Source organism: Triticum aestivum, chromosome 4B (genome assembly GCF_018294505.1).
Source record: "Triticum aestivum cultivar Chinese Spring chromosome 4B, IWGSC CS RefSeq v2.1, whole genome shotgun sequence".
NCBI lineage: Eukaryota > Viridiplantae > Streptophyta > Magnoliopsida > Poales > Poaceae > Triticum > Triticum aestivum.
Genome location: NC_057804.1, coordinates 85,614,614 through 85,626,178, shown reverse-complemented (window position 1 = coordinate 85,626,178; position 11,565 = coordinate 85,614,614). Strand labels below are relative to the sequence as shown.

Genomic DNA, 11,565 nt, shown 5'->3' with positions numbered 1-11,565 from the left:
CCCTCCGACGCCAACTCCAACTCCATATATTGGCTTTCGGGGAGAAAAAACCTAGAGAGAAGAAATCATCGCGTTTTACGATACGGAGCCGCCGCCAAGCCCTAATCTCTCTCGGGAGGGCTGATTTGGAGTCCGTTCGGGGCTCCGGACAGGGGGATTCGTCGTCGTCGTCATCATCAACCATCCTCCATCACCAATTTCATGATGCTCACCGCCATGCGTGAGTAATTCCATCGTAGGCTTGCTGGACGGTGATGGGTTGGATGAGATTTATCATGTAATCGAGTTAGCTTTGTTAGGGTTTGATCCCTAGTATCCACTATGTTCTGAGATTGATGTTGCTATGACTTTGCTATGCTTAATGCTTGTCACTAGGGCCCAAGTGCCATGATTTCAGATCTGAACCTATTATGTTTTCATGAATATATGTGAGTTCTTGATCCTATCTTGCAAGTCTATAGTCACCTACTATGTGTTATGATCCGGCAACCCCGAAGTGACAATAATCGGAACCACTCCCGGTGATGACCATAGTTTGAGGAGTTCATGTATTCACTATGTGCTAATGCTTTGTTCCGGTTCTCTATTAAAAGGAGGCCTTAATATCCCTTAGTTTCCAATAGGACCCCGCTGCCACGGGAGGGTAGGACAAAAGATGTCATGCAAGTTCTTTTCCATAAGCACGTATGACTATATTCGGAATACATGCCTACATTACATTGATGAACTGGAGCTAGTTCTGTGTCACCCTATGTTATGACTGTTACATGACGAACCACATCCGGCATAATTATCCATCACTGATCCGGTGCCTACGAGTTTTCCTTATACTGGTTCTTACTTATTTACTTTTTCGTTGCTACTGTTACAATCACTACAAAAATACCAAAAACATTACTTTTGCTGTCTTTACTTCTGTTACCGTTACCACCACTACCATATTACTTTGCTACTAAACACTTTGCTGCAGATACTAAGTTTCCAGGTGTGGTTGAATTGACAACTCAGCTGGTAATACTTGAGAATATTCTTTGGCTCCCCTTGTGTCGAATCAATAAATTTGGGTTGAATACTCTACCCTCGAAAACTGTTGCGATCCCCTATACTTGTGGGTTATCAGGCGCCAGCGGGCACACAGCGCCAGTTTCCTCTTCGGTGCATGGGAGGCAAGCCACAGACGCGGAGTCCCGAGGAATCAGCCATAGGTTTCCATTCTGGTGCAACAAGACCGAGACCACCAGGACAGCGGGATGGAGGTCATCACCGAGCCCACCGCAGCGTAACGACTAGGGGCTTTTCGCTGGCAAATACCACTTTTGTCAGGATAAGTTGTACTACTTTTCCCCTTTCAAATCCCGCCGTTGCGGGATCCCTTTCCGCCTACGTTTGGAAAGAGGACTAAGGCCACTATAAATAGGACTTAGCCACAACCATAGAAGGGGACGAACGGATCGGATCCATTCTCACCCGACCACCTCACCAGCTCTCTTGAGCTCAAGAACACCTCACCTCCTGAGGCCAGTTCATCCCCTGTACTAGTTCATTCTCAGCCCCTCGATGCAATCCACCAAAACGCTGGAGTAGGGTATTACACCCGCAAAGTGGCTCGAACCAGGATAAACTGCCGTGTCTCTTTGTCTTTTCGAGCTTGTCGCGCTAGGCTTAGAAGGATCGCGAGTAGGCAGGCTGGGTAGGTTGAGATCTCCGCACGCACCCCAAAGTTCGAACCTTTCAAGGGTTTGCGGAACTCGTAATCCGACAAATACTTTATGTATGCAGACCCGAGGGAATAAACACTGCAGCAAACAAGATCAAGCTTTTCTTGGGGAAGAAGCGAAAGCTGGCAAACATCATGAAATAATCCATCATTTATTTCAACAAATTGACAAACAAGGTTGACTCTTTACTTATCGTGGATCTCGATGCAAGATCAAAAAGGCGATCAAGGTTGAGGCTTGGAGCCCCGGTACCGTGGTTGACTTTATTCAGCGTTGGACCTTGACAACGTTCAAATGGGGGGTGGGGGTGGGGGGTGGGGGTACTATTTCTTCTAATCTATGTTGTCTCAAAATGAAATTCTTCACTAATGTATCCAAAATTGGGGCCACACTAGTGTTATGATCAAAATGGACTACAAACGAAGCACTCAAAACCAGGCCCCTTGTGTCAAGATCTGCCATTATTAGGGTATAGTATGTATTTGTCCCATCACAATTTATGGCATGCAATAGTGTTTAGCACGTTGAAATTCGCAAGACGCTAGCTAACCGAGCTCATCTTTGAAACAAACAAGATAGGTCTTTTGCCATACCACGAATACATCCACACTACTTTTTTTTAATTATTCTGATTACTTACCACATAGTTCCTCCGTCCGAAAAAACTTATCTCCTCAATGAATGTATCTAGCATCAAGTTAGTGCTTGATATATTTATTTGAGGAACAAGCTTGGGACAAGATTTTTCAAACGGAGGGAGTATGACGCAGTAATACATCCACATTGTTGGTAAACATTTGTGTAACACACCGCCCCACGCATATTTTACTCGGATGACACAATTGGTTTTCGTTTTTCTTTATTTTTTCTACTATATAGCAAAGGTGACACAATTTGAATTGAATCGATAGCCCATAATATATTCATCTATCTCTTCACACAAAAATATTACTACTAGTATATGCTTATGCTCGTATCATATCTATCCACAAGAGGTATTCGTAGTAGTTAGATTTTCTTTACTTCTTCCTCACAAGGAAAATACTGAGCTCCGCGGCGCCATCGCCACCCCGGTTGTCGTCGTCCGGGTTGATCATGTAGAAGGCCTCGGAGTCCTTGGACCCGACGACGCGCTCGACGCGGGCGCGCATGTAGGTGAGCTCGCCGTCGGGGCCGTGGGAGCCGTCGGCGGGCGGCGGCGGCAGCACCCCGGCGCCCATGGAGACGCCGCGCAGCAGGCGCAGCACGTGCCGCTCGTCGTCGGACGGGTCCTTGCGGCGGATGGCGTACCCTGCCTTGCGTCCGTTGCAGTAGACGGCCCACACGTACTCCTCCAGGAGCCGCCGGCGCGCGCTGCGGGTATCGCTCTCCAGCGCCAGCTTCACGGTCCCCGTGGCCATCTCCCGGTGCAGCGCGGCCGCCAGCATGGGCAGCTCGATGAGGAACGCCGGCGGCGCCCGCGTGTCCTCGTGGATGGTCAGGCTCAGCCGGCCGCGGCGGTGCCCGAAGAGCGTCACCGCCGGCGCGTGGTCGGCGAGGAGGGCCCTGCCGCCGCCGCCGCTGTGCCGCCCGAGCAGCGCGGCCATCTTGCACCCGGTGCTGGTGGTGAGCATCGGCACCAGCTTGAACATCTTGAAGAGCCCCACGACGGCGCCGCCGTGCTTGGTCCGGCGCTCGTCGCTGACCGGCCGGAGCAGCGACCGCAGCGAGCCCGGGCCGTCGATGAGCGAAGGCATTTACGAGGCCGAGTGGACGGATGATTCGGCTGGAGTAGTGAGTCGGTGCATTGGATCGAGCCGAGCACAATTAAGGAGAAGGGAGTTGAGGGTGCTACGTCGTTATTTAAGGAGGTGCAAGTAGAGGTTGGGGGGTCGTTTGATTTCGATTATGCGTTTTGGAACCAGTTTGGGTCGTATCCAGATGCTCAATAGTACGTACATGGCAAATTATCCTAGCTAGTAGTCTCTTTCAAGAGAAATTTGAAGATGCATGGTCCCAATCTCTTTGGACCATTCATTCATTCATCTTGATCCAAGGGACGCCTGAGCAGTGTATATATACATGCATGCATGTGTATATATGGTCGATCTCGGTCTAGAAGAAGTCTTAACTAACAGTGTACCACGGTTGCTGAAAGAAGCGCGTGCACATATAAGCTTGGAACTGTTTCTACACGAAAATGCTAAAAATCTGATGTCAGATATTTAGACATGGCAAATCAAATGTTTTTCATAACAATGCATATTTGCGCGAAGATGACAAATTTAGTTGTCAAGCATTGCAATTTTTTAATAAATAATAAACTGGGGCGAATTTGTCATGCTCTCCCCAACTAAACTGGCCATCCTTGGCAAACACAACTAGCCATGAAAAACGTTTGATTTGCCATGACTAAAAATCTAAAATTGGTTGAATTTTCCGGTCGTTCTGATAAGTTGATCTTGATAATTTTCTGTTAATATTTGATGAAAAATTGTATAATTTTCTTGTGAAATAAAATATAGTTGCACCATATTTGTGCTAGAAAGTACACAACCTCTATAAACAAATAGTACGTTTTAGCTCACTAAAGACTTAAAACGTCATATATTTATTTACAGAGGGAGTGCTATAACATGGTGACCACGTTATGTCTATTACCGTGGTTCCATTTGCTGCGACCCAGGTTCTCAAGTCAAGCACATTGGCGATTTATTTCCACGTTAGCTCTGTCACCACCGCCGATGCATGCCATGGTAGTACAGCACATGCACATGAGCACATCACGGGGTACGTAAAGTGATCGCCGTGATTGTTTAATTAAATTTGCCGCGGCTCCTCCTTTGTACTTGGAGAAATGTTGAATGTTTCGGTTTACCAAGCTAGACTGTGTTGGCGCGCTTTACAGCTGGTCATGTGTATGCATGTTGAGTGGAGACCGGAGGCAAAAAAGTGCTCCGTCCATGAATGAATGCCCACAAACGTGCATGCGCAAAAATTTCTTCAACGGTTTGCATTGCAGATCCATGCAAAACCACGGAAGTAGTAGTAATTGCCGGGCCGGAGGAAGCAGCTCACGCTCACGCTCACATGCACGCGCACGGACGCGCACGGCCCTGGCGGCCTGTCATGGTTATTGGAGGACTGTCGTAGCAACTTCAGTTATCTCTGCCATCTTGATCCATGGTGCAGGCATAGGCAGAGCTAGACTGATCCAGAGCTGTCCAGCCTCCTTTTCTGAATTTTCAGCTGCAGAAATGTTTTCAGCTGGTGGTAGATTTTTCTTTATATATATTTTTGCATTCGGGTCCTAAATCTGTTTGCAGATTGGATTGGGTTTAAGCATCACCTTGGGGTTACTTTTCATGTGAATTATCTGATGTTTTGCCCCGCAAAAAAAAATACTTATTATCTGATGTTCTGTGACATCTCTGCTTAATAGGGGTGATAGACTGCTCATATAACAAGGTGCACCTTTTTTTCCTTCAACAGAAAGTTGATCCTGCGTGCGCACCAGCTTCACACTTCAAATGCCAATGTGGCAGTAGAATCAATGAATTTTACTTGTGTCTTTTGAGTTGGTTCACTAGCACATCCCTCTTTTGTGCTTGCAAGAACCATCGTTCATTACTTGGTCCTACGAAATTACTGGTTCCACATTTCTTTTGTAGGAGTTGCTTTCATGATGTTAATTTCACATTCTAACTTGGTTACTGTGTGCAGAGTAGATGGCTCAGAATGCTTGGCTCTTCACGCTACCTGGTTCTGGTTCTAGTAATGGCCAAGAGAAAGAAAGAAAAATGAGGTTCTGGTTCTAGTCACAATTTCTTGTACATACTCGGTGCTTAGCTGCTGAGATAAGTTGGAAATCATGTTTCATGCTCTCTTTGTGGTTTTCACAGTGTGATTCTTGCAATGCAATTGCATCTAAGAGAAGAGTGTTGTAACAAGTGGAAGAGAGAAAGAAATCACCACAGAAAGGGAACCGGATCCTCTAACATTCACAAGGAAAGTCACCATGCTACAATGCTAGTCTAGTGTAAATCCAAGAAGGAAAGTTAGAGACTGTTAGCAGATTGTTTATTGTTGATATTTACTGTAGATATAAATAATTCAAAATTAATTTTATTTCACCATCAATTTGTTTGTATGTAGTTACTATGAAATGTACATAGTAGATCATCAATTTACAAATTAATTTAAGTCATTTTAGCCTTAATCATATGAATAGAAAGAAGGAAAGTTAGGGTACTGTAGCTTCTCAAACATTCCTTGTGAATGTTAGAGGATCCGGTTCCCACAGAAAGATGGTATGGCAGCTGGGATCTGATTTAAGGATGATAAGGCTGTCAGGGGGAGATTTGAGATCAAATTTCCTTGGCATGTTATTCAGAAGAAGTACCTGAAATCTATTCCAAGTGGTATTTGAGAAGCTAATGAGCCGTTTGTACTTTGATACTTGAAACAATATTCTACTGATACTTATGTTGCATCAAAACCTGATTCTGGAGTTCTTTGGAAGGCGTCCTGGTTATAGGAAGATTGTAGATAAAACATAAACAAAATATAGAAAGACAATGCACAGCTATTATACTGATGTGACAGACATCCTCTGTCTATCTGCTTATGTTGCTGTCCGGTGCAGTGAAGCACGCACGTCTACCCGATGGACCACTCACACTGTATATACAAGGGATAAAGATCAACTTTGCAATACAGGTAATGCCGAACTAACAGTACAGTGGTGATGAACCATAGGGGAAACATTACAAACGAACATCAGTGTGGGATTACGGATGACCTACTGAAACAGCACGGTCATGAACAGCAGCGCTTCGATCGCATCAGTGTTTAAACCACGCAAACCCGGACATGACAGCCAAAGAACCATTTCTTGCAGCAACTCACCCATGGTAACAGCTACCATTCTCTACCCTGCTGTTTTCACTGACAAAAGAGGTGTTCCCTGGAACAATCCCCTCTTATGTTTCACCGAAACAAACAACCTCGCATCACATATGAACAGACAAGCTCCACCTGCTACAGATTCCTTTAGGGCCACAGCAAAGAACCGGAAGAAGGTCGGCGCAAGACAACCATTTGCGTCCTTTAGTTTACATTACATCGACAAGATCAACTCCACGCAGAGCAACTTTGCTGCAACAGACAAGAGTACTAGAGATATGTTCGGTGTTTCTACCAAGACACTACGCTGTTATTAGGTGCACATACTATTGCTCAGAAGATGTAGTCGGGTACTTGCAGAGGGAACGGAGCCACCGTGACGTTGAATGGTTTTCCTTCTGGCTGGGTCACCCTTAACCAAAGGATAAAACAGTCAGATCACGCATCAACAGAACGAAAAAACAAGATGATTCGGTTAGTTGGCACACAAACACTTGCCAATCCTTAACAAACACAGTTTGGCTACAGATGCCTAATAAAACGACTTCATTTTCTCGATTGAAACTTCTCTTGTGAATTAGATCATACCTCCCAGGCACAAATGTAAAGGAGCCCTCCACAGATCCACTACTGCCATTCAGCGGCGTGCAGCTCTCATAGACAAACTCGTCCTGCCCTGGTAAAAGTAAAGGAAACTGCAAAACACAAAGCCAAATAAATAGCCACATTAACTATAACTTCTCTCCACGAGAATTCAAGATGCAGAAATTAGTTTTCCTTTTTGATTCCAGCATACCTTCCCAATAACACCTTCCCCATTCACATCCGAAACAACCGTGTCTTTACATCGGATGATCCAGTGGCGTGAGTGAAGCTGGCAGGAAGAAAAGTAAACTCCACCTAGCATGCATGCCTCAGGAACTGACAGGCGGATGGAATAGCTGTACAGATATGTGCCCGGATGCCCCCCATAAGGATGTTCTGGCGCAAAGACTGCAGATGCACGTACCTATAACCATCAGAAATGTCAGCCCAGTGCTCCAGTGAGACCATATAGAATGTCAATTGCATGTCATGAAAAATTGCTCACGGAAGCAATCAAGTGGGATGAAATGTTGCAAGTGATGAATAAGAACAGTCAAACAAGCTTAATAAAATGATGATGCCATATTTAGGAAGTCACGATTTATCACCTTTACACCATTTGTCACTGCTGACGAACACAATGGGGATGCTTCTGGATATAAGCAGATATACCTCGACGTCTTAAGCGGGCGAATCTTGATCATGCCATTCTGTAAGCGCCTAAGGTGCTCTTCCAACCACAAAAGTAATCCATCTTGGGGCATATCACTATCAGTTGGCTTTATCAATGATTTTGGCACGCATGGCATCATTTCTCCAGCTGATAAGTTGGCAGTGCCAACGTAAAGGTCACCACTTGAACAATTGAGAATAAACGTTTTAGGATGATACCATGAACTTGCCACTAATGCAAGGTTGGGCCCAATGGGAAGACCTTGTTCCTCCAAGTCGAGATTAAATTCTTTTGTCTCTTCGACCATTTGCTCAAGAGATGACAAGTGCACATTTACACTGTGATCATAAAACACATAGCCTCCTATTATGCCAAGAGGAGCCATGCGTACATCCTCAAAGTGGTTTCTACTGAAAGGCAGTTGACCATTGCAAAAGCGGTACAATAGCTTTGTGGGCATAGGAAGCTTGAAACCAAGATCATCTTCTGCTGATCTTATCTGAGCCTCAGAAGCACCTTTACTCAAAGTTCTGAGTGCTTCAGGGAAGTTTTCAGAAATCCAGCCTTTTAATGAGCTCCAAAAAAGTTTCACTCTCTTTACCAGGGGTAATGGATACATACCAAAAGACTCTGACCAAACTTTATATGCATCCTGAAAAATTGATTACAGTTTGCTATCATGGATAAAACCAATTAATTTGAAGCGAAGAAGATATGCAGTCAATCGCCAAAATCAGATGAAGTAACATCGTAAATAATAATTCCACCGAAAAGAAAATTTACAAACAACGAACGAATTTGGACGTCTATAAGTGAACAACAGCGAGCACAATCAATAACATAACCATTCTCTAGAAAGAAATGATTAACAGAATCAAAGTGAACAGAATAAGGAGTGTTGTACTCCATATAATTCATGTTCCCCTAACTCTTAGTTTTTGCAGTTGCTAGGAAGAAGACCAAATAGGGTGCAATTTGTCAATATTAGAGAATAGCTCAAAAGGTCATAATTGTATTGCACAGCCAAAGCGCAGATATACAGTAAATGACTCTAGCGACACACTCCAGACCCTGGACTGTAATACATTGACAACAAACCTTTAAAAGAGTCTTTCGAAAACCAAATATCGATGCTAATAATGACTGGGTTCATGGTGATGATACTAACTGTGCTATAGCTCCAGCACATAAATTAGTTTTGAAGATTTTACAACAAGGAAAGCCAAAAGGATGTCACATTTCCGCTAAACCATAGATTAGTAGTTTGTGCTCTAAAACTTGTTTTTAAAAATATGCAATTCGACAAAATATTATACTACCAGTATGAATAATAAAATAGTGTTCAAGTTTTCATAGTTGAGTTTCTTTTACACGAGGCCTAATCTCAGATATCCCAACGGGACTCTTGTTTCTCTCATACGGCCCTGAAGGCCAGCAGGAAGTGGATGCAATTTGAAGTAACGTCATAACAACCAAAGACGACATGTAAAAGTTGAAAGTTTGGGTCTCAGACAATTCACTATTGGGATCATTCAATGGCATCGTATTCCTTGGTGGAACAACTATTAAATAGGCACTACTCATATATTATCATAGGAAAAAATACCAGCATTTTTCTTCAGTGGCACGTAAAACTTTACATGCTTACATGCAGAGGAAATGTTCTACCTGAGAAATGCAGTCCATGAGCAGAACTGTACAAGTCTCTGATAGTAATACCACAAATTAAACATCAATAATCAATCTGCATCCCCTTTTGGACAAGTTAAACCGAAAAATAATGACAGAAAGCTAACGTGACAAAAGATACACTGAAAAGAAAACAAAAAATCATGGTGGGGAGTCATTACAGGTCAAACTCTTTTGACAGACATTAGGACTATGAAATGTTAACTTCATCCACACAAGGACACGGATATTAGAAGAAAATATATATGTAAGTGAGAACTGAGAAGTACTACCAATTTTAGGAAAATTGCTTATTTTATTCCTCTTATATGTTTCTATTTTCGTTTACCATGTAGTTAGTCAGGGTCCTATCTTCTCTAAGCCGCTTTCCTACCTATGTAAACAGTGAGATGATAAAAACTAGTTCTACAGAGTCTACAGACACACCTCACTCTACTTTCGACACACCTAACCTTAACGATCTACAAAATCATAGGTAATTGCTTGGTACTATGTGTTTCTGATTTATCATCTGTTTGGTCATAGTCATAACTAATGGGCTAAGATCAGGAAATTCAAGAATGAGACATTGATCAGAATACAGACACCAAGAAGGACTGAGCAGGGATAAAGGCCCCCACTTCTAATCCTAATTTGCAAATCCGTAAGTTATTTTACGTTTGCAATGAAAACACGTTAGTTCTTTGAATTCGCAGTAAGACCGCCCTCCAAACCTTCTGCTAGGTCCGCCATTGCCAAGCTGACAACCCGCACCAAAGAATTCACAGTAGTAACAATACAAGTAAGAAAAGCATCCAGGTTCCACGCCAGTACAACCCCATCACGAAGCGGCAGATCGTATATTGACTGCTTCTTAATTCTTGTGTTTGGGCGAGGGTTAGTTACGGGAAAGGAACGAGGAGATCAGGCCAGCACCAGACCTTGAAGGAGGGGAGCGGGCGGTCCTCGGGGTCTAGGGGCGCGTCGAGGCCGAGGTCTCGGGCGCAGAAGCTGCGCCAGACGGCGTCCTCGGCGACGGCGGCGCGCAGGTGCGTGCTGGCGCAGGCGAGCGCGGCCGCGGGGCGCGCGCCGGCCTTGGCGATGATAGTGTCGAGGGCGAGTCCCTCCATGCTCTCCAAACCCGCCGGCGCCGCGGGTCCCGTCGGCGGCGAAGCCATCAGCGTGGCGCGGTGGGATTTTGGCGGTGTCAGAGTAGGGGGGGCGGGCGGTGGAGGGGAAGGCAGAGAGAGACACGGAGATGCTGACTGCTGAACGAGGAGAGAAATAAAGTGGTGAAAGCAGTAGGTTTTTTTTTTCCTCAAAAAAATAAAAAAATAAAAAAAATGGGTTTTGAGCGTATGAAATTTCGGCCAAATGATATTTACGCAAGTTTATTTAATGAGTAATTGGTCCTACAAAGTTTACTATATAAGTGGGAATAGTATGCACCGTCTCTATAAATTCTATAAATTCAAATGTAATGCTATTGGGAATGTTAAGTTGCAGATTGCGATCGCGAATTGGGTGATCTTGCAGTTGGACAGAGCCATGGACCATCGTGTTCTTTCTGCTGGTGAGCGGTGGCTGCGCAACAATCTGAAGCTGGCGTCCCTGGGGCTGGCATCGCTTGAACACACGATTGCCCGTCAGCGCTCTCGGATTCGTTGGCTTTGTGAAGGGGATGCCAACACCAAATTGTTCCATCTTATGGCCAATGGCAGGAGACTAAGGAACTTCATCCCGGCGCTGCACCTTGGCGATCAGATCATCACAAAGCAAGAGGGCAAGGAGGAGGCGTTCTATAACGCGTACAAGGAGTTGCTGGGCACGTATCAATCCAGAGACCTAACCCTCAACTTGGATTTCTTGGGGGTGGAGCCTTTAGATCTGCATGAGCTGGATAACATCTTTACCGAGGAGGAGATCTGGACGGTTATCAAAGGTATGCCATCGGATCGCGCGCCCGGTCCGGATGGATTCATTGGTCTCTTCTTCTGCAGAGCTTGGCAGATCATTAAGGGGGATGTCATGGCTGCG

General features: G+C 44.7%; 2 protein-coding genes across 2 annotated transcripts; both read right to left on the bottom strand.

The window, feature by feature from the left end:
- Window positions 1–2,617: 2,617 nt before the first annotated feature.
- LOC123094523 (protein MIZU-KUSSEI 1-like) lies at window positions 2,618–3,504 on the bottom strand. The gene has a single exon (XM_044516510.1). The coding sequence runs from the start codon at window positions 3,452–3,454 to the stop codon at window positions 2,738–2,740; it is 717 nt and encodes a 238-aa protein (XP_044372445.1). The 5' UTR covers window positions 3,455–3,504; the 3' UTR covers window positions 2,618–2,737.
- A 3,160-nt stretch (window positions 3,505–6,664) lies between these two features.
- Window positions 6,665–11,078, bottom strand: LOC123089986 (F-box protein SKIP16). The gene is made up of 6 exons (XM_044511494.1): window positions 11,040–11,078; window positions 10,470–10,796; window positions 7,796–8,512; window positions 7,399–7,611; window positions 7,191–7,297; window positions 6,665–7,014 (listed from the first exon to the last, which is right to left on the bottom strand). Exons 1-6 carry the CDS (start codon window positions 11,076–11,078, stop codon window positions 6,936–6,938), a joined length of 1,482 nt encoding a protein of 493 aa, XP_044367429.1. The 3' UTR covers window positions 6,665–6,935.
- Between the last annotated feature and the right edge of the window lie 487 nt (window positions 11,079–11,565).

What these genes read in the sequence shown, in the direction of transcription:
- LOC123094523 (XM_044516510.1), bottom strand. Translation starts at nt 3,454, where the DNA reads ATGCCTTCGCTCATCGACGGCCCGGGCTCGCTGCGGTCGCTGCTCCGG.
- LOC123089986 (XM_044511494.1), bottom strand. Translation starts at nt 11,078, where the DNA reads ATGGCTCTGTCCAACTGCAAGATCACCCAATTCGCGATC. An exon ending in GCCCGCTCCCCTCCTTCAAG is followed by an intron (nt 8,513 to 10,469) that starts GTCTGGTGCTGG and finishes TCAATTTTTCAG; the next exon opens with GATGCATATAAAGTTTGGTC. An exon ending in TTTACATTTGTGCCTGGGAG is followed by an intron (nt 7,015 to 7,190) that starts GTATGATCTAAT and finishes CCTTTGGTTAAG; the next exon opens with GGTGACCCAGCCAGAAGGAA.